Source organism: Euprymna scolopes, chromosome 46, assembly GCF_053919585.1.
Source record: "Euprymna scolopes isolate OS-2025 chromosome 46, ASM5391958v1, whole genome shotgun sequence".
Lineage (NCBI taxonomy): Eukaryota > Metazoa > Mollusca > Cephalopoda > Sepiida > Sepiolidae > Euprymna > Euprymna scolopes.
Window position 1 is genome coordinate 136,199,437 of NC_136527.1, and position 24,200 is coordinate 136,223,636.

General features: G+C 37.0%; 1 protein-coding gene and 1 long non-coding RNA gene across 3 annotated transcripts in view; one reads left to right on the forward strand and one right to left on the reverse strand.

Moving 5' to 3' along the window:
* LOC145271436 (uncharacterized) overlaps positions 1 to 24,200 on the forward strand; it is an 854,738-nt gene that overhangs the window by 303,910 nt on the left and 526,628 nt on the right. The gene's annotated exons all lie outside the window — the stretch shown is intronic.
* LOC145271435 (putative E3 ubiquitin-protein ligase HECTD2) overlaps positions 1 to 24,200 on the reverse strand; it is a 535,251-nt gene that overhangs the window by 248,823 nt on the left and 262,228 nt on the right. For both annotated transcript variants that reach the window (XM_080126966.1, XM_080126967.1), the window contains exons 3-4: positions 21,245 to 21,347; positions 9,943 to 10,032 (exon numbers count right to left, since the gene is read on the reverse strand). In XM_080126966.1, coding sequence (XP_079983092.1) covers positions 9,943 to 10,032; positions 21,245 to 21,347 — 193 coding nt within the window. The remainder of the gene's footprint in view (positions 1 to 9,942; positions 10,033 to 21,244; positions 21,348 to 24,200) is intronic.

The following is a 24,200-nucleotide window of genomic DNA, read 5'->3' on the forward strand; positions in this document are numbered from 1 at the left end:
GGCTGCCCTCAGAGCGCTTGGTGCCTCCATGGAGAACTCAGGCATAGATGATGCCTGGGTGGAAGCAGGTGTGTATGGTCCTGCCACGACAAGGCAAATCCTGAAATGCACACACTACAAGCGAGCTCTCCATGCCCATATCTACTCATACATAGCACTCTATGAAATGGCTCTGGAGGTGTTCTTCAAGGACAACCCACAATTGAAAGATGTGTACCTGGCGGCAACAGAAAGAGTAGAAGCTGCCTGCTCTGAGGATAAAGACACGAAGGCTGAATCTGTGAAGCAAGCAAACAGCACCCTTCAGGAAGACTTGACCACTGCTGAGGTCATCACAGCATTTAAAAAATGGAAGGAACAGAAATCCTAGAATGCAATGTTCAAGGCCATGATGAGGTACCTAGATTGGGTGGAAGCAATTCTGTTCTTTGTAGCAGCAACTCGAAATGCTGACCTGGAACTCCATCTGCAAGCTGGAGAAGCACTTAGCAAACTGTTCTTTGCCATGGACCGCATCAAGTATAAGCGACTCTGGCCAAGATACATTGCAGATATGCATGACTTGAGAAGCAAACACCCTCATACATGGGAGGAATTACGAGCAGGCAATATATCAGTCACGGAAAGTGTCATTCCCTTCGTGTCTGTTGGGACAGACCATGCATGTGAACACCTGAACAAACTGATGAAGACTAGCTCTGGCATAATAGGCATCTCCAACAATGTCAATGCCAGACAGAGATTTTTTCTGGCCACACCAGAACTTTCACGTCTGTCAAAAGAGTTCAAGAGTCAGTTTGGCATGGAAGCTGACAGAATCACAGAGCATCATGAGCTTGGACCAAGTGCAGTCAAGAGGGCACATGGTACAGTCGACAAGATCAAGGAAGCCTTGCTCAGCCATGGAAACCCCTTTACCACTAAAGTGGAAAAGCTGTACAATGTGATCACTAATGCCTACATCCCAGATGAGTATGTACCACATATCTTGAATATTGATGTCACTGGACAGAAGTTGTATAAGGATTACGTGTCAGAACGGATCAATGGAGATGTCAGCCTCTGGGCCCCTGTGAAGAAAGAGAACAACAAGATGTTCCTTTCTGGGAACAAGAAGATTACAGTGAAACTCGGAGACAATACTGTGGATCTGAAGGAGACCAAGGACCTGTTTGCAAAGCTGATGGTACTTGCCAGGTCAAGCCGAGACATCAACCAGAAAGAGGCCATAGGAAACCATGAATTCACTCTGACACCAAGAGCACTGTTTGCCCCTGATGGAACAATGCTGCTATGCTACAACAAGTCCAAGTTAATCCATCTACTTGAGAAGCTGACAAGAGAAGACATGCCCCATGAAGATCAGTCACCTCAAGCTGGAAATTCTACCCACCAAGATGCAACGTATACAGGATTTACAGAGCCCACATCTACTGATCAGCCAAGTCGGAAGATAGCACTGGTGGATGGCATGGTGCTTGCGCAGAAGCTGAGCAAGAAACCAGCGACTCTAGTGACACTCAAGGATCTGAGTAGCTGCTTCAATGACAGACTGATGCAACTAACATGAGATTATGATGAAATCATCCTCGTTTTTGACACATACCGAGCAGATTCTCTGAAAAGTGCAACCAGAGAAAAACGAAGACAAGGAAAAGCTTCTGTTCAGTATCAAGTCAGAGATGACACTAACATCAAACACATCCCAATGAGGAGGTTCCTCTCCCATGACAAGACGAAGGCTGATCTGACTGACTATCTTGCTGCCCAAACTCTAGAGTATAACAAGGGATCATCCAAGCTGATCATCATATCTGCTTTTGGATACACTAAGAGCAACAGAGACCTGGTCTCTGAAGTAAATAACCATGAGGAAGCAGACACGCTGCTTATCCACCAGGCTGTGCTGGCTTCACAGCGAAACCCACCTGATGCACAGTTAGTATTTTTCTCTCCAGATACGGACGTTTTAGTGCTAGTCACAGCAAACTATGACCTATTGCTGAAAAACACGTCCATTTCTATGTCCTCTTGTGTTATACAAATTGAACCACTGTGGCGAGCTCTAGGTAAAGAAAGAGCAAAGGCTTTGCCAGCCTTCCATGCGTTCACTGGGACCGACAACACAGGGAGGTTCTCTCGTATATGCAAGACAACCTGGCTACAGATCTACCTCAAAGCAGACTCAGATGTTGTCAATGCTCTGCAAATGCTTATGGATGAAGCAGAAGTGACAGATGGAATGCTGTCAAAACTGGAATCCTTTGTATGTTCAGCTTACTCGCCAAAAGGGATCAACATAAAAACAATCCCTGAACTGCGATGGCATCTGTTCTGCAAGCATAGGGCAGAAAGTGACAGGCTCCCTCCAACACCTGGAGCTCTAAAGCAGCATATTTTAAGAGTCCATGTCCAAGCAAGGGTATGGGCACAAGCAACCATTGCTCTGCAGATTTCACAACTGGATCCCCTGGAAAATGGGTACTTCAAAGATTTGGATGGCACCCTAAAACCAACGACCACAGAGGTCCTCCCAGCCCCTAAGGCCATTCTTGAGATGATCACATACAAATGTATATTTGACTGTTCTTCTGGCAGATGCTCCTGCAGGTCTAAAGACTTAGCTTGTACTGATATGTGTCGGTGCAGCAGCCAGTGCGAAAACGATGAAGATTCCCAAGCTGTGATGTATGAAAGTGATGTTGATGATGATGTTGATGATGATTATTATACAGAGACTATGATCAAACATCTAATTATGTTTAAGATGGTTGCACAAACATTCAAAGTTTACAGTTAAAAGGCATTTCAATAAAAATAATTTTCTGACTAACTGCCAGGGTTGTTAAGTTTTTTACTCATATGTTGGATTATGTGTTTCAAAAGGGGGGTGGGGTACAAAAGATAAAATGATAACGTGGACCATTGACTTCCTTGACACTGAAAATGTAGGTTTAGCAGTTAAAATCATTGTTCCAACTTATTTAGAGGCCGCGGTATTACAAAACATACATTTGACGGCAGCCATTTTGTAAAATTCCAATATGGCTGCCATATATACATATGGGAAAATTTTATAACTACCACCAGTGGCTTCCTGGACCCTGAAAATGTAGGTTTAGCAGTTAAAATCAGTGTTCCAGCGTATTTAGAAGCCAAGATATTACAAAACGTACATTTTACGGTGGCCATTTTGTAAATCCAATATGGCCGCCATATAGGCATCTGGGCAAATGCAAACATTGGTTTTCTGATTCCTTAGACAATAACCTTTCCAAAAATGTATAGATTTGCAAATCTCCAAAAAGTTCCCACAAAATTACATTAGGAACCTGACTATTAGCTTTTTAAGCTTTTCTTGGCATGTCTGTTCTGGCAGATACTACAAGCAGGGACCATATATGGGAGCAATCCCACATATGGGGCCTTGGTGAATGTGGGAGCAATCCTTCATACCAAGTGTCACTATCCAGCTCCCCTAATCCCCAGGGAGTTGGTCCCCATTTCGCCTTCACTCCTCACATTAAAAATCGGCCTTGTGCCTAATTTGCTCGGTGGGGGAGCAAATAAATACCCTTTTCTTGGTCTTTTGGCCAAGCGGTACTGGGTCCTATGGAGCCCATCATGCTAAGTTAGACAAATAAAAAGTAAAGAGACTCTTGACTGATGGTACAAATGAGATCCTGTCCCCTCGATTGTTTGTTTTTTGGCACTAGAGAACCTTCCGAGGCTACCCTACCACTACCCTCCCCCCCTATCTTTTTGTTTTATCACCCCCTGGTCAACTCCTACTCGAAGGTCGCCGCCTACCCCCCTCCCATCTTCCCCTTTTTTGTTTTTGACAATTATTTATTTTTCCTCCCCACACCCGATAAGAATCCTTCCCAATCCTCACTAGGGATCTTCCCACTAGTTTTCGGTGCCCCGGAAAACAGTAGGTGATCTAAATTTCTAGATTAGCTAGGGACGGACCTTACTAACAATGCACTAGGCAATTTTATTTTTTGTATATATTTTGTAGATTCCTCACTCCCCATCACGAACTGGTTTTCTTCCAAAATTCAAGAACTTTTTATTTTCCAATGAATTGAACTTTTTTCACACGCAAACACCCACACATTTTAATTAAAAAAAAAAAAATTTACACACACACACAAAATAATTGTAAATATATTCTTTTTTGCAAAAACGCTGGGGTTTTCATTAGTTAGTTTAGAGTCCACAGAGTGAGTGAGGTATTGTGGTAAATGTTGCCAATCAAGAGTAAAGTTGCCACAGACGCCATTTTTCACTGTAGTAACAAAGACCCTGCAACACTCCTCCACCCAGATCTTAAAGGGCCTTGTGCCTTAATTTTTTTTGTACATTTGAATGTTGCTTTTAATTTATTTTAATTTTACATTGAATTATTTTGATTGTAATTTTCATTTTCACAAAATAAATTATATGTAAAGAGCAAAGTGTAGTATCTATTCCAGCAGATACAGCAAGCAAAGACTATATGTGGGGGCAGCCCCACATATAAACCTTGGTCAATGTAGGGGCAACCCTTCATACCAGTTGTCACTATCCAGCTCCCCTACTCCCCGGGGAGTTGGTCCCCATTTCCCCTTCCCCCCTCACATTAAAAATCGGCCTTGTGCCTAATTTGCTCGGTGGGGAGCAAATAAATACCCTTTTCTTGGCTTTTTGACCAAGATCAAAGTATAGTATCTGTCCTTACTACATGCTGTACTTATTGTGATATAAAATGGGGGATCACTTTTCTGTATTAATTTAATGTAAAATGATCACCCACTTTACAACCAGTCAGTCTCAAAGCCATTCAAGTCATTCTTTTATTTTTTGTATATATTTTGACTATTAGCTTTTTAAGCTTTTCTTTAAAATTGTGCCATCACTCATGCCTCACCTACAAACAAAGGGAGAATTACAGTAATGTTAGAATAGCAATACAAAAACTACAAGTTCTCAAAGTATCAGAGGTAAATTAACAATTTGAATTAGTGATATAAAAGCAAGATTTTTTAGGAACAGCTGAAATATGAATTTATAAATGATACATATTTTTTATTTCAAAGATATTGCAATAAAACAACACCACATCAGTTTGAACCCAGTTATGCATCTAAAGGTTAATGTTAAAGATGTTGTTGCTTTATAACTACCACCATTGGATTCTATGACCCTGAAAATGTAGGTTTAGCAGTTAAAATCAGTGTGCCGACTTATTTAGAGGCGAAGATATTAAAAAAACATACATTTTACAGCGGCCATTTTGTAAATTCCAATATGGCTGCCATATACACATCTGGGAAAATTTTATAACAACCGCCATTGGTTTCCCTGGCCCTGAAAATGTAGGTTTAGCAGTTAAAATCAGTTTTTCAGCTTATTTAGAAGCCGCGATATTCAAAAACGTACATCTTATGGCGGCCATTTTGTAAATCCAATATGGCCGCCATATACGCATCTGGGCAAATGCAAACATTGGTTTTCTGATTCCTTAGACAATAACCTTTCCAAAAATGTATAGATTTGCAAATCTCCAAAAAGTTCCCACAAAATTACATTAGGAACCTGACTATTAGCTTTTTAAGCTTTTCTTGGCATGTCTGTTCTGGCAGATACTACAAGCAGGGACCATATATGGGAGCAATCCCACATATGGGGCCTTGGTGAATGTGGGAGCAATCCTTCATACCAAGTGTCACTATCCAGCTCCCCTAATCCCCAGGGAGTTGGTCCCCATTTCGCCTTCACTCCTCACATTAAAAATCGGCCTTGTGCCTAATTTGCTCGGTGGGGGAGCAAATAAATACCCTTTTCTTGGTCTTTTGGCCAAGCGGTACTGGGTCCTATGGAGCCCATCATGCTAAGTTAGACAAATAAAAAGTAAAGAGACTCTTGACTGATGGTACAAATGAGATCCTGTCCCCTCGATTGTTTGTTTTTTGGCACTAGAGAACCTTCCGAGGCTACCCTACCACTACCCTCCCCCCCTATCTTTTTGTTTTATCACCCCCTGGTCAACTCCTACTCGAAGGTCGCCGCCTACCCCCCTCCCATCTTCCCCTTTTTTGTTTTTGACAATTATTTATTTTTCCTCCCCACACCCGATAAGAATCCTTCCCAATCCTCACTAGGGATCTTCCCACTAGTTTTCGGTGCCCCGGAAAACAGTAGGTGATCTAAATTTCTAGATTAGCTAGGGACCTGACTATTAGCTTTTTAAGCTTTTCTTTAAAATTGTGCCATTAGGAACCTGACTATAAGAACAGCATCTATTAACAACAGACCTTTGATCTTAATCAAAAAGGCCAAGCACAAAAGTGTTACGGACAGACCAACAGACCGTCAGACCGACTGACCGACGGAGTGACTTAAAAAAATCATTGCTGCCAATAAATTTGAATTCGTATGTTTTTTGTTATCATTAATAATATTCTATTTCTGCAGTTGTTCATTTGAACGTGAAATCATAAAAATTGGTCAGTCATCTCATAAGATGTTTAGCAATTTTAAATTTTGAATTTTAAAGAGTCTACGACAATTTTAAATGCCTGTACAAAAAAAAACAAACATGGAACCTTATTGAAGACATCTCATACTTAATCATCATAGATGCTTAATAATCCTTATTTTATTTTTAATTTTGCGCAAACATTAGTCATGGTGAAAGTAAATTTTGACACATGGAGAGAGACCCTGCATGTTCAGCTTCTTTTTTGTGGGGGGGGGGCAAAGACTGATGACACAAGTAATAGGGCAATTTTAAATGCCTGTACAAAAATAAAAGTCTGGAAACTTATTGAAAGAACCTTGTATATATATATATATATATATATATATATAGAGAGAGAGAGAGAGAGAGAGAATGAGAGAGAAGTAATAATTTTATAATTTACATAAAAATTAATAATTTTATTATATCATAATTAGGATCATTTAATTCATTTTTATGTCAATTATTATATTATTAATTCCATCTACTAACTAACTAATGAATTTATTCAAACAATTTTCACTACATAAATATATGCAAATAATAGGGGGGAAATAAGTTCAAAATTATTAATTTTTATGTAAATTATAAAATTATTAATTCCATCTACTAACTAACTAACTAACTAATGAATTAATTTTATTCAAACAATTTTCACTACATAAATATATGCAAATAATAGGGGGGAAATAAGTTCAATCCAGCGACTGACACCCTTTCTAACTCAACAATAAACAACAACATATGCAAATAATAAATAAAATATTTATTAATATTCAAATTTTATTTTTAGCTGCAATATTTTAAGTCTAAAAAATTCTTATTTTTTACTTTACTAGAATATCTTGTTCTTTACTTTTCCAGGTTGAATTTCTTGTCCTTTTACTTTTCCAGGTTTAATAACATCTTAAGAATATTACTTTTCATGCGCGCATTTTTCCATATAATCCATGATTTTTCCAGGCATTGCTATTGTATTAATATATAAATTTATAATATTTATTAATGATTGTCAAAAAAAATTAGCTCTCAAACACACATTTATGCAATATTTATCATTCAATCACAGTAGTTCCGAGCCAGGGTCTCTACCGAGACTGCGGTTCATGAATTCGTGATCTGTATAGAGCGTAAACTAACAAAAAAGAAGATGGCACTCGGTGTCTTTTTAGATATCGTTGGAGCTTTTGACAATATACCCTTCAGTAGTATGTTCAAGTCACTACGAGAACTCAAGTCGTCAGTTAGTTAGTAGATGGAATTAATAATTTTATAATTTACATGAAAATTAATAATTTTATTATATCATAATAAGGATCATTTAATTCTTTCTAACTCAACAATAAACAACAACATATGCAAATAATAAATAAAATATTTATCAATATTCAAATTTTATTTTTAGCTGCAATATTTTAAGTCTAAAAAATTCTTATTTTTTACTTTACTAGAATATCTTGTTCTTTACTTTTCCAGGTTGAATTTCTTGTCCTTTTACTTTTCCAGGTTTAATAAAATCTTAAGAATATTACTTTTCATGCGCGCATTTTTCCATATAATCCATGATTTTTCCAGGCATTGCTATTGTATTAATATATAAATTTATAATATTTATTAATGATTGTCAAAAAAAAATTAGCTCTCAAACACACATTTATGCAATATTTATCATTCAATCACAGTAGTTCCGAGCCAGGGTCTCTACCGAGACTGCGGTTCATGAATTCGTGATCTGTATAGAGCGTAAACTAACAAAAACGAAGATGGCACTCGGTGTCTTTTTAGATATCGTTGGAGCTTTTGACAACATACCCTTCAGTAGTATGTTCAAGTCGCTACGAGAACTCAAGTCGTCATTCAAACGTAAGGAAACCTACGGGGATTAGCAATTAATTAACCCCTTTTCAAAAGCAGAAGAAAAATTCATCGACGGTTAACCCGTCTAGAAATGCACAGCAACGGCAACATCAATCGGTCAACATTGGCTAAAAATAAAAATGTATATATATATATATATATATAAATGATAAAGAAAAAAAAAAAATAGAATAATTAACCTTTTTTTCTGATTGGTCAAAAAACAAAAAAAAACAAGTAAATGTTACCAAAGGCAAGATAAGTTACTTTTCTTCCAAACTGGATATATTTTTCGTGTTTTTATTCAATGTAACATGTTTATTCAGCTCGAAAAATATACAGTGTTTCCCGATTTATTGGAAAATTCAAAATGGCGCCCGATTCTCTTTTTAACACGGTAAGTTTGGGAAAAGGTGTTATAAATAAAAAACTTGACAAAATACTGTTGGAAACTCGCGCAATATATGTTACCGTGACATAGGTTGACATATATTTACGTTTTTTTTTTCAATTGTAAGGTTGAAGTATAGAATAGGTACAAAACACCCTCCCCTCCTCATGTTAAGAATGGCTTTTTAAATAATAACATTATTTACGTCCGGATCACTCTCTGCACTAGTACCAAAAAAAAGTTCAAGTTCCAATAAAAATCATACTCAACCTTATTTTTTCGATTGGAAAATTAAAAAAAAACGAATTGAATATATTTGGTTAATAATGTAAACTAAAAATAAAAATGTATTTATATATAAATGATAAAGGATTAAAAAAAAAATAGAATAATTAACCTTTTTCTGATTGGTATAAAACTTTTGGTTATTTGAAGCCGCCATAAAAAAGAAATAAAAAAAACTGACATCTGTTAGCAAAGAAAGCAATCGTTCGTTTTGGAAATTAGAAAAGCATCGTCACCCCCACCCCACCCCCCGGGGCAGCTATACTCTGGTAAGTTGGCCCGCTATACTCTAAATTTTTTTTTGATTTAATTTTTCAAGTTGGATCCAATTTTTGCGGTGTGTTATTAACGATGAAGATACAGAACAGTAAAGAATGGATTTCTACATAACACCGTTGTTCCACCGCAGTTCGTGTTCTGCATATGTGCCGAAGCGTGTTTCCATTTTTTGTAGGCCTATCTAATCTCTTGAAAATATTCACAAAACCTGCAAGATCAACAAATACTGTTAGAAAGCAATCGTTTCTATAATAGATTAAATTCTTTTTTTAGTCTGCTTAGGTCATTGTTGCCCAACACATATTTTTATTACATTTTAACCCCAAACAAGGCAAATTGCCACTTTGGTGTAGGGGGCTACTGTCAGGGGCAACAACTACTGGGGTACTATGTAGGGATTTGGGCAGCAAGGTGTCGGTTTACTAGAATATCTTGTTCTTTACTTTTCCAGGTTGAATTTCTTGTCCTTTACTTTTCCAGGTTTAATAAAATCTTAAGAATATTACTTTTCATGCGCGCATTTTTCCATATAATATATATATGTATATATTATATATATATATAGAGAGAGAGAGAGCATGAGAGAGAAGGAACATCGTAGAAAATGGGAAATCATGATACACACCAATTCTGTGATGAGGTCATAGGTTACGTCCATCATCTCTTTTCTCAGGAGGCATTCCGTTGATTGTGGATCAGCGTCAACGTCTTTGGCCTGTACAAGTAGAACATCTTAGAGTTACAACAAAAAAAAACAAAAAAAAAACGACTCAGCCGTTTCGGCGTCTGTAGGGAACTCTCTCAGTAGGGTGATACGTCTGTGGCCTGTACAAGTAGAACATCTTAGAATTACAAAAAAAAAACAAAAAAAAACGACTCAGCCGTTTCGGCGTCTGTAGGGAACTCTCTCAGTAGGGTGATACGACTTTGGCCTGTACAAGTAGAACATCTTAGAATTACAAAAAAAAACAAAAAAAAAACGACTCAGCCGTTTCGGCGTCTGTAGGGAACTCTCTCAGTAGGGTGATACGACTTTGGCCTGTACAAGTAGAACATCTTAGAATTACAAAAAAAAAACAAAAAAAACGACTCAGCCGTTTCGGCGTCTGTAGGGAACTCTCTCAGTAGGGTGATACGTCTGTGGCCTGTACAAGTAGAACATCTTAGAATTACAAAAAAAAAACAAAAAAAAAACGACTCAGCCGTTTCGGCGTCTGTAGGGAACTCTCTCAGTAGGGTGATACGACTTTGGCCTGTACAAGTAGAACATCTTAGAATTACAAAAAAAAACAAAAAAAAAACGACTCAGCCGTTTCGGCGTCTGTAGGGAACTCTCTCAGTAGGGTGATACGACTTTGGCCTGTACAAGTAGAACATCTTAGAATTACAACAGAATGGATGAACTCATTATTCCCTGCATCTCTCTTCTCGAACAAAAAAAAAAAACCTGTCTAAGAACACTTCAAACACATAAAGTACATCTGTGTAAAGTTACAAAACGAAAAAAAAAAAACCTGTCTAAGAACACTTCAAACACATAAAGTACATCTGTGTAAAGTTACAAAACGAAAAAAAAAACAAAAAAAAACTCTCTCAGTAGGGTGATACGACGTTGCCTGGGATTGAATGCTGATCAAGGAATTTTTCACACCTCGCTGAAATAGCATATATATATATATATATACGAGCAAACAGTTAATAAAACATGTTAAAAAACACTTTGAAATGAGTTTAAAAACATATTTAATCTGAAAAGGAAACGCTAGATAAGTGGATAGTCCTTAATCCGCAGAGTTTCGAAGAAATACTTTCCTTCTCATCAGAGGGTAGGAATTAGCAAAATGGTGGATCGGATTTTGCATGCAGAAGTATTTGATGAAACAACAAGTAAGTCAAAGATCTTACTTGAAAACAAAAAAAGTGAAGCAGAGGGAATATGGTGAAGAAAAAGGTGATTACACATGAATGGATAGTCTGGTGGAAGATAAAAAATCCAGTGACGGTAAAATCCAAATGTATAACTTCAAGAAAGTTAAAAGAATTTCCATTTGTACAAGTAAAATCCAGGGAAATCCCGTAAATGGAAGAAGATGGCTCATAATAATCCAAAGGCAGAAATCCATGGAATAATTCACAAAAATGTGTACAAGGAAAAAAGGAAAAAATTCCAATAATATTAATAAAAGAAAAATAAGATATGCTTTTCACTCTACTGCCGAGACATAAATTTAAATAAGAAAGATCTGGGAAGAAAAAGAGGAGAAAAAAAAATGGTGATAGAGTTAAATATAAAATAGAGAAACAAATGTAAAAATGATCCAGACAGGAAATTTATATATATATTGTGATGAAAAGAGAGACCAACGAGAACAGAATAAGGCAAAGAGTGGAGTAACTGCTCAAGTGGGCTTTATTGAACTAAATCCTCACATGAGGAGTCCATGAGAGAAGCGTGCGTACCACGAGGAGACTCTCGAAAAAGGAGGAATCAGGTAAAGGGAGGGGGGGGGCTGTACAGGAAGTAGGAAAAGGGAGATAATCAACGGATGTTGATGGGAGAGTTCTTCTGATTTCACCACATATATATATATATGTATATGTGTGTATATATATATATATATATATATATATATATATATATATATATATATATATTATCATTCACAATCAGTACTGTTCCGTTGTAAGTATATATATATATAGTAAAAAAATAATTATATATATATATATATATATATATACATATATATATATATATATATATATATATATTACTTGTTTATTGTTATATAAACATGTTCACATCCCGCTGCTACAAATAGCCACTTGTTTCAATCAAACAACAGATATCATCAGGCAGCGACTTGACTATTCAAAAGTTCAATCAATTATTCATTGAACTTTTGAATAGTCAAGTCGCTGCCTGATGATATCTGTTGTTTGATTGAAACAAGTGGCTATTTGTAGCAGCGGGATGTGAACATGTTTATATAACAATAAACAAGTATTATCAGCTCTTTTTATTGAGCACTATCTAACAACCTCGTTGAATTCATTAGTCCATTACTTTTGAATATAAAAAAAAACCCCGAGTATATATATATATATAATCATTCACAATCAGTACTGTTTCGTTGTATCACAATTCATCAGTGCGGCTAGATATACACCTTTCCCCAGCCATGAATCGAACCTACAATTGTCTCATTGACAGTCGGCAGTACCTCACCATCAGACCACGAATCAGTGCCGTAAATATTTCTTCTCAAGTGTGTATTAAATCCACACCCACCCGTCACAACAGTGCTCTGACCATCATTTTGTTTACAAACAAATTAATAGCTTAAATACGCATCGGGTGAAAATATATTTACAAAAGTGCTCAACCCAAAGAGGGGGGGGTGCATTTTTATTTGTCATCCACATATAGTACTGTTTCGTTGTATCATAACTGATTAGGGTGGTTAGATGATACACCTTTCTCCAGCCATGGATCGAACCTACGACCGTCGGATTGACAGTCGGCAGCTCTCACCATTGGACCACGAGTCAGCACCGTAAATAGTTCTCCCTGTAGTGTGTATTCGTAACAGTGCTCTGACCATCAGTTTGTTTACAAACAAATTAATAGTGGGTTTCGCTTAATCGCTTAAATACGTGCCGGGTAAAAATGTATTTACAAAGTGAAAAGGCAATGTGTGTGTGTGTGTGTGTGTGTGTGTGTGTGTGTGTGTGTGTGTGTATGTGAGAGTGGGAGTTTGTTCCTTATAGATTCCAAAACGACTGGGCCAATTTTTTTTAAATTTCAACCATGCACCTTATGTGCCTGGGAGTGTTTTTAGGTAGGTTTTGTGTCGGAATGCCTCTGATAAGTATCAAAAGTCAATAATCAAAGAAATCTGATTAAAGTAAACACTTATGCAGCCTACCAACATAATCAAGAAATTTTATCACCACACAAGCAGAATGGCCGGGCCTCTAAAATCTACAGTAGGTTCTTTGATAAGACAAAGGCGCGTTAAAAACGAAGGTTTCTGTTTAGAGTATAATTGGACCATTGTACTTTTGCATTTGAAACTTAATTATTAAGGCCCAGAGGCCACTCAAGGATAAGGGTTAAAGAGTGTACAGTAGAAATTGGTCAATATAGTAATCATTAGTAATGAAAATTTGGTAAATTTAATAACTTATATGGAACGGCTCATCAAGAACTTATTTACGTTAGACTTGAACACAACCATATTGTAGTCAGCCGGAAAGCAGGAAAACGGAAGACAATTCCACAGGCGTGCAGTTCTAAGAAAGAAGCTTTGTTCATGGAATCTACGTTTAGGTTTAGGCACAGATAAAGAGTGGGGGAGATTATTGATAGTGTTTACAGCTAGACGAGTGTTTCTTGTGAAAGTTTGGCGAGGGGGGACCATAGATTGAAGCTCAGTTGAACACTTTCCATGAAAATAACGATACATCAGAGACAAACTCGCAACATATCTTCTGTGAGATAGAGGTTGCAAGGAGGAGAAAAGGACATCTCCTACGAGGCTACGAAATCTATTTTAAACTATATCCGATGGTGAGGCCCCAGCTTGCAGGCTTTGAGGAGTGTGAAGCCACTCATTTAATTGCCATTGCTCCCAGGTCCACTCTGACCCAGAGTGGTAGTACCTGTTAGGGTCCCAACTATGGGTAAAATAGAAACTGACTTGAAAACAACAAATATATTTTACACCGCACCCACAATTCCTGATATAAAATGAATGTAATTTTAACTCTCATCTCTATACAAAACCTGTCTTACATTGAACACTGTTTAATAATCACACGAGTTCCATTTGATTTGCATCTAGGAAACAAATATATACAACCATTATATAGCTCGTAAGTATCATCGTCAATGCATTCATTGGGATGTTGAATGTAGTTTATGAATGCTTGAAAAAGTTTATATATATATATATATCTATATATCTATAAAAGTGAACGTGTCTGTCTGTCTGTCTGTCTGTGTACATTTCCCTACGCAATAACTCTGTCAATTTTCAGTCTATAGACTCGAAATTTGAAATACCGGGTACTGAGATTTGGAAAAATCGATGTGACGGGTGTCAGCCAGAAATTTTGCTGTTAAGGGGTCAAATTTCAACGATTTGACCTTTAAGAACTCTACCAAACTCCTCCGACAATTTTGGGTCTAGACACATGAAATTTTAGATATAGGTTCCTTGAACCTGGATCTAACTTAATAAAGTGATTTGAGCCCGAAACAATAAATTTTAAGGGGTCATAATAGGGGTCAAAGTTTAAAAAATTAACCATTTTTTTTGTTTTTTTGCTTTTTTTGCACAGCATACACCTCCAAACACCCGAGCAACGCCGGGCACCCCTGCTAGTATATATATATATATATATATATATATATATACACAAATATATATATAGAGAGAGAGACAGAGAGAGAGAGAGAGAGAGAGAGAGAGAGTAGACGAACCATTACTTATTGCAAAAAACAAAAAAAAACAAACAAATATATTCTATTAAAAAAATTTTCTTCAAAATCACTGGATTCGGCATTAAATGACCTGAAAAGGGTTGATATGCCGTAAAACGAAAACAACCAACCAACCAACTGTGAACTAAGTCACTACGGGGAGGCATGTGAAGCTCCCCCCCCCCCCAGTGTACAGGGGTGAGTTCCTGACCAGAGTAGGCAATCAATTGATTTGATTAATGACTGGGCGATTTCACCAATTTCGATGACAATAAAAGTATATATATATATATATATATATATATATATATATATACGTTTTATTTTTTACTAGTGGGGGGTACCCGGCGTTGCCCGAGTGTTTGTTTCCGGGACGGGGGGGGGGAGTTTTAAAAAATGTTATGGTAGGTAAGTAGGAAGGATCAAACCCGGAGTCATGAGTAAACGTAGGAAAATAAAGTGTGAAAAAAAACAACAAAAAAACATCTGCAACGTTAACAGTTTGGCCACCAAGAAAAGTCCATTCCAGTTGTTTAGGAAAAAAAAAAAAAACGACTACGGTAGGTCGGCGCGAACGTGAAAATATAATGTGAATTGTCCAGCACGCTAACCACTACGCCATAGAGCACTGCAGCTTAGTTTAGTGATTTTAAATAACTTCACATGAAAGAACTACAAAGCCAAACCGGTGTTCTCTTCTCAACTGTTCCTTGTGAACGATCCCCAAACGGTGTTAAGTGGTGGCAGGGGGAGGAGGAATTTATTAGAGAGAAAATATTTTACCACTTCCATTGATCTTAACCGATTTTGGCCGTGACTTCTCAGCAGAAAAAGTATAGAAATCTAAGATTATCGAGGAATTTGAGAAATAATAAGCCTATAACACACCTCAGATATTGTTCTGCCGTTTGTGCATATTATATTTGCATGAAATATCTTGATTTTTAATCCTATTAAGGTCAAAATCCGACGGGGAAAAAATGAGTTCATTTTATTTATATAGAGATTATCGTATCTTTCTGTTAAGTTACATTATTGTTTCAGGTACACGGCCGTTTTTTTTTGGCCGTCTGTAGCTTCCTCAGACTTTTACAGAAATGTTCGTTATTTTAGGATGAGAGAGTAAAAGAGTGAATGAGGTCGGGGGGGGGGCGAGGAGGGCGGATGAAAGAGAGGAAGGGAACAAAGGGGGAAGGTGGGGGGGGCTTGGTATGTCGATAATGTTTTAGTTTTGGGGTTTAAGGAACTTGTGGGGGAGGGTCTGGGAAGTTTATTTCTGGTGTGGCCGAGGGCATAGGGATACATGGAGGGAAAGCGGAATATGTGGGGGTGAGAGGAGGGGGGTTACTTTAAAATTCGAGTCTTAATGTTAAAGCTTTTATGCGTCTCCTTGGTGAGATGATTTCTTGGGAAGTATGTCTTGGGTGTTCGCTTATCTGAGGTCTGAGGATGCTACAGACGGCCAAAAAAATTGGCCAAGTAGCTGAAACAATAATTTAACTTTCTTTGGTTTTTATTAATTACCATTTCCAATAAATATGTATTTATATATGTATATATATATATATATATAACTACTTCATTTATTTGCATAAATTTAATATATGAAAGTATAGATTTATGCGTAAACTTTAAGTATTTACTTCAAAAGTGCTCAATACGTAGGTAGAGCTAGTTAGTAATTTATAAAATATATATGGCGATTAAGCTACACTGAATATTCTGCGTTTCATCCAACTATAGGATTCGTCAGGCTTATGCGCGAATTCTGTCGTTGCTTCTTGTTTTTATATATGTTGAGGATTTCTAGTCGGCCAATCAGCTTTCTAGTATCCACCGCGCCCCTTCCTATCAGCCAATGGGCATGCATTTTATCAAACAAAGGATCTGTTTTAGAACTAGGTTAGTGGGTTTAGGTGGTCGTTCTCTTTTTTTTTTTTTTTTTTTTATACATATAAATATACCTATGTGCACACAACAATGCACATACATATACATATATACATATATATATATGCATATATATATATATATATATATATGCATATATATATATATATATATATATATATATACATACATCATACTCCAATCGTCTGAGTGCAGAGATCATGCTGCGGCTTCCAGTCCATCAAACCTGCCTGTTTGCCCTCACTCCATCGCCACAGGACTTTCACCTCTCTCCCAGCCTAGGCAAAGTAGGAATAAGCAGCTTGCCCGGTACTGCTAGCAAAAGTACAGAGGCCAGGACAGTCTGCACACATGCAATCAGCAGCATCCGATAGCTGAGGCAGACTCGAGTCGAGTTGTACATCACTGTTGTTGACCACGTCGGCACTGCGGTGCTGGATGAACCAGCACCGCAGTGCCGACATGGACCTTTCCAGGACATTTTACAACTAATCAACCAGAATGGACCTTTCCAGGGAATTTTACAACTAATCAACCAGAAGGGACCTTTCCAGGGAATTTTACAACTAATCAACCAGAAGGGACCTTTCCAGGGCATTTTACAACTAATCAACCAGAAGGGACCTTTCCAGGGCATTTTACAACTAATCAACCAGAAGGGACCTTTCCAGGGAATTTTACAACTAATCAACCAGAAGGGACCTTTCCAGGGCATTTTACAACTAACCAACCAGAAGGGACCTTTCCAGGGCATTTTACAACTAATCAACCAGATGGGACCTTTCCAGGGAATTTTACAACTAATCAACCAGAAGGGACCTTTCCAGGGAATTTTACAACTAATCAACCAGAAGGGACCTTTCCAGGGCATTTTACAACTAACCAACCAGAAGGGACCTTTCCAGGGCATTTTACAACTAATCAACCAGATGGGACCTTTCCAGGGAATTTTACAACTAACCAACCAGAATGGACCTTTCCAGGGCATTTTACAACTAATCAACCAGAAGGGACCTTTCCAGGGAATTTTACAACTAATCAACCAGAAGGGACCTTTCCAGGGAATTCTACAACTAACCAACAAGAATGGACCTTTCCAGGGCATTTCACAACTAATCAACCAGATGGGACCTTTCCAGGGAATTTTACAACTAATCAACCAGAAGGGACCTTTCCAGGGCATTTTACAACTAACCAACCAGAATGGACCTTTCCATGGCATTTTACAACTAATCAACCAGAAGGGACCTTTCCAGGGAATTCTACAACTAACCAACAAGAATGGACCTTTCCAGGGCATTTTACAACTAATCAACCAGATGGGACCTTTCCAGGGAATTTTACAACTAATCAACCAGAAGGGACCTTTCCATGGCATTTTACAACTAATCAACCAGAAGGGACCTTTCCAGGGAATTCTACAACTAACCAACAAGAATGGACCTTTCCAGGGCATTTTACAACTAATCAACCAGAAGGAACCTTTCCAGGGCATTTTACAACTAATCAACCAGATGGGACCTTTCCAGGGCATTTTACAACTAATCAACCAGAAGGGACCTTTCCAGGGAATTTTACAACTAATCAACCAGAAGGGACCTTTCCAGGGCATTTTACAACTAATCAACCAGAAGGGATCTTTCCAGGGCATTTTACAACTAATCAACCAGAAGGGACCTTTCCAGGGAATTTTACAACTAATCAACCAGAATGGACCTTTCCAGGGCAGTTTATAATCAATCAACCAGATGGGACGTTTCCAGGAGATTTTATAATCAATCAACCAGAAGGAACATTTCCAGGGGATTTTACAATTAATCAACCAGATGGGACGTTTCCAGGAGATTTTATAATCAATCAACCAGAAGGGACATTTCCAGGGGATTTCACAATCAGTCAACTAGAAAGGACCTTTCCAGGGCATTTTTACAATCAATCAACCAAATGGGACGTTTGCAGGACATTTTACAACTAATAATCTGGAACGGATTTCTTCCAGGGCATTTTACAATCATTCAACTAGATGGGACATTTCCAGGGCATTTTATAATCAATCAACCCGAAAGGACATTTCCAGGGCATTTTACAATCAATTACTTTTAATGCATCTAAAACCAAGCTTTTATCTTTTACATCATCAACGCTCTGATCCCCATCTGGCATCAACTGAAATGAATGGCTCTTGTCTTGGGGAGACCTTATGTTTTGACAAGCTTCTGGGGTTGACGTTTACTCCTGATCTTAAATGGAACACATACATCAAATCTTGTTATGTTACATATAGGGGTTTCATTGAGAGAGTCTTATTATACGCGCAGTCTTAGAAGAGTCTTATTATAAGTGATGCTTTTTCTTAGTGAGAGAGATTTATTAGAGGAACGTTGATGTACTCAGGAGAGAGAGAAGTTGGAATAAGAGACTTAGAGAGATTGTTCATTTTAGGAGAGATTTTTTTTTTTTTTTTTTTTACATAGGCATCACCACATTATCAAGGCCCAGAGGCCACTCAAGGATAAGGGTTAAAGAGTGTACAGTAGAAATTGGACAATATAGTAATCATTAGTAATGAAAATTTGGTAAATTTGATAACTTATATGGAACGGCTCATCAAGAACTTATTTACTTTAGACTTGAACACAACCATATTGTAGTCAGCCGGAAAGCAGGAAAACGGAAGGCAATTCCACAGGCGTGCAGTTCTAAGAAAGAAGCTTTGTTCATGGAATCTACGTTTAGGTTTAGGCACAGATAAAGAGTGGGGGGAATTATTGATAGTGTTTACAGCTAGACGAGTGTTTCTTGTGAAAGTTTGGCGAGGGGGGACCATAGATTGAAGCTCAGTCGAACACTTTCCATGAAAATAACGATACATCAGAGACAAACTCGCAACATCTCTTCTGTGAGATAGAGGTTGCAGGGAAGAGAAAAGGACATCTCCTACGAGACTACAAAGTCTATTTTGAACTCTATCAAGGCAGGACAAGTCCTTTCTAGCAGCTCCTGCCCAGATGTGGCAACAGTATTCCATCCTTGGACGTACCTGGCTCTTATATAGATAGAGAATAGCATCAGCAGTGAGATATTCTTATATATTAAATGTTCATTCTTCAGATGTGTAGATTGGAAGAAGAAGAAGGAGAAGCTCTTTGAGTGATAACATAGTGTTCAGACAATTCGGACATTGTGTAGACATGATGATGTTGAGACGTGTATGTAAAGACATTTTATAACACAAATATATAATACAATTTCACTTTACCTTTTCGTAAGAATCATAAGACAAAACGAGCTTTACAAAAAACACATAATGGTTTATTTCGTCACACGGCCGTGTTTCCAGCACCAAGAATTCAAAGTCTCACATTTTAGTTTCAACGTGACGTCTCGCTTCCTAGACGACTGACTCCCTCTGAGTTTTCTCACTGACTGTCTAACTCTCAAGTTTTTTCTCTATCCCTAGAACTTTCTATTTTCCGTGACGTCATACACATGTTAAAACATGTGCCTTCTTTCACGTGTTTTGGACATACGTGTCCAAAACTTTTCCTATTTCTACAAAAGGAATTTTAACCTATATCCAATATGTTAAAAACATTATCTTATAAGCTGCATTCTTTCAATTTAAAATTTCATAACAAACTTGAGAGTTCACATTCTTTCCTTGAAATATTTATCTATATTCTAAACAAATGTTTGTTTTACATTTTTAAATTCTCACACGTAATCTATTTCTAATCTAGATTACGAGGTTCGAATTTCGCCTATTGCTATTTCATTTTCATTTTAAACTAAATTCTCCATTTTTATACTTACATGAAAAGGGGACAGCCCTTATCATGTAACAATCTGTTGCCAAGGCTGCTGGAAAAATGGTGGGATCCGTCTATCGATCCAGTAGATATCTCACTGTTGATGCAATTCTCTATCTATATAAGAGCTAGGTACGTCTAAGGATGGAATACTGTTGCCACATCTGGGCTGCTAGAAAGGACTTATCCTGCCTTGATAAAGTTAATCTTAATTCATCTAAAACCATTAGAACTGAGGATTCTAATTGAGGATTTTTTTTGTTTGCCAAAAGTGTATTTGGACAAACATATGTAAAGTACATCAAATCTGTTGCCAAGGCTGCTGGAAAAATGGTGGGATCCTTCTATCGATCCAGTAGATATCTCACTGCTGATGCCATTCTCTATCTATATAAATTTTTCTTTTTACTTTTGCAATCACGACTATATACGACAAAAAGAAATACAAGAAATACAGCTGAAAAGAACAGATTTAGCATGACACCATGCGAGTGAGGAATCATGAAAACGGTTGGATAGTCCACGATAATATATAAGCAGCTAAATCCCACCCCTTCATAATAGAGATCCCTAGATCTCACTGCTGATGCAATTCTCTATCTATACAAAAGCCAGGTACGCTAGTATAATATAAAAACAAAAGACAAAATCTCCCCCACCCCTTTCCGACCATTACACCGTGCTCCCCTTGAAGGGAGTACAACTCAACATTTTCTCACCTTAAATATGGCCACCATGTTGCCGAATGATTCGAAGAGTGTCAAAAAGTATTCTTTGATTTCTTTCCATTGGGAACTGCTTTTGCTAACATAAAACATTTCTCTGGAAAGAAAAAGAAAAGAAATACAAGAATTACAGCTGAAAAGAACAGATTTAGCATGACACCGTGTGAGTGGAGAATCATAAAAACGCTTGGATAGTCCACAAAAACAAAAGAAAAGAAATGGCTTCTTGTAATTATTGAAGCATTTTTGACCCATTCCAATACAGACTGGAGGTCTTTCTCTCTCTCTCTCTCTATATATATATATATATATATATACATATATATATAATGTTTTATTTTTTTTATTACCGTATCTTTCTGTTAAGTTACATTATTGTTCTGTTTCTGTAAAAGTCTGAGGAAGCTATAGAAGACAAAAAAATAAAGGGCGGGTAGCTGAAACAATAATGTAACTTAACAGAAAGATACGGTAATAAAAAATAAAACATATATATATATATATATATATATATATATATATATATATATATATATATATACGCACACACACACACGATTATGTAGCCAGACTTTGTGGGCACCCTGTATGTATATATATATATATATATATATATATATATATATATATATATATATATATATATATATATATACACGATATATACACACGATTATGTAGCCAGACTTTGTGGGCACCCTGTACGTATATATATATATATATATATATATATATATATATATATATATATATATATATATATATATATATATACATACATATGTGTGTGTGTGTGTGTGTGTGTGTGTGTGTGCATAATGTAGCCAGACTTTGTGGACATATATTTTATGATGAAAGTTTTATTTCAATGTTGTTTGAAAAACAGTTCATAATAACTTCTGACCGACCAACAATACAGATGTAGGCAAGCCCATTCCACAGCAGACATCCTAACTGTAATCTCTAAACTACTGTACGCTCATCAACCCTTATCCTTGAGTGGACTCTGGCCCTTGATAACTGGTGACTCCTATGTAAAAAAAAAAACAAAAAAACTTAACAACGTACAAGCAAAATCTAATATATAAAACAATTCATCTTAGTTAATTTTCAATCAATTAATATGAGTGTCGCGTTGGTATTGTGGTAACATCACCAGCTTTGAATGCTACAGTTTTGCTTTCTGTTTCAATTCTAGCTGATGGCACCCCCAATTTTTTTTTTTTTTACTTTTGTAATCACGACTATATAAGACAAAAAGAAAAGAAATAAAAGAATTACAACTGAAAAGAACAGATTTAGCATGACACCATGTAAGTGACGAATCATGAAAACGGTTGGATAGTCCACGATAATATTTGGAACGGAGAAAGAAAGAGTACCAAGAGAGAATGCAAGCCAGGTTCTGCTCTATCGCTATTTTCATGGCAAATGCTCGTCTGAGCTTCAATCTTTGTTCCCTCCACCAAAAAAAAACAAAAAACACGTCTAGCTACAACCATTATCAAAAATTCTCCTCACTCTCTATCTGTGTTGAAATCTAGATGCAACTTCCATGAAAAAGAAAAGAAATACAAGAATTACAACTGAAAAGAACAGATTTAGCATGACACCACGTAAGTGACGAATCATGAAAACGGTTGTAAAGTCCACAATAATATTTGGAACCTATAAAAAGAAAGAGTACCAAGAGACATTGCAAGCCAGGTTCTGCTCTATCGCTATTTTCATGGCAAATGCTCGTCTGAGCTTCAATCTTTGTTCCCTCCACCAAAAAAAAAAAAACAAAAACACGTCTAGCTACAACCATTATCAAAAATTCCCCTCACTCTCTATCTGTGTTGAAATCTAGATGCAACTTCCATGAAAAAGAAAAGAAATACAAGAATTACAACTGAAAAGAACAGATTTAGCATGACACCATGTGAGTGACGAATAATGAAAACGGTTGGATAGTCCACAATAATATTTGGAACCGATAAAAAGAAAGAGTACCAAGAGACATTGCAAGGCAGGTTCTGCTCTATCGCTATTTTCATGGCAAATGCTCGTCTGAGCTTCAATCTTTGTTCCCTCCACCAAAAAAAAAAAAAACACGTCTAGCTACAACCATTATCAAAAATTCCCCTCACTATCTGTGTTGAAATCTAGATGCAACTTCCATGAAAAAGAAAAGAAATACAAGAATTACAGCTGAAAAGAACAGATTTAGCATGACACCATGTGAGTGACGCATCATGAAAACGCTTGGATAGTCCACAATAATATTTGGAACCGATAAAAAGAAAGAGTACCAAGATACATTGCAAGCCAGGTTCTGCTCTATCGCTATTTTCATGGCAAATGCTCGTCTGAGCTTCAATCTTTGTTCCCTCCACACAAAAAAAAAAACGTCTAGCTACAACCATTATCAAAAATTCCCCTCACTCTCTATCTGTGCTGAAGTCTAGATGCAACTTCCATGAAAAAGAAAAGAAATACAAGAATTACAGCTGAAAAGAACAGATTTAGCATGACACCATGTGAGTGACGAATCATGAAAACGGTTGGATAGTCCACGATAATATTTGGAACGGAGAAAGAAAGAGTACCAAGAGAGAATGCAAGCCAGGTTCTGCTCTATCGCTATTTTCATGGCAAATGCTCGTCTGAAGCTTCAATCTTTGTTCCCTCCACCCCCCCCTCAAAAAAAAACGTCTAGCTACAACCATTATCAAACATTCCCCTCACTCTCTATCTGTGCTGAAATCTAGATGCAACTTCCATGAAAAAGAAAAGAAATACAAGAATTACAGCTGAAAAGAACAGATTTAGCATGACACCATGTGAGTTGAGAACCATAAAAACGCTTGGATAGTCCACAATAATATTTGGAACGGATAAAAAGAAAGAGTACCAAGAGACATTGCAAGCCAGGTTCTGTGCTATCGCTATTTTCATGGCTAATGCT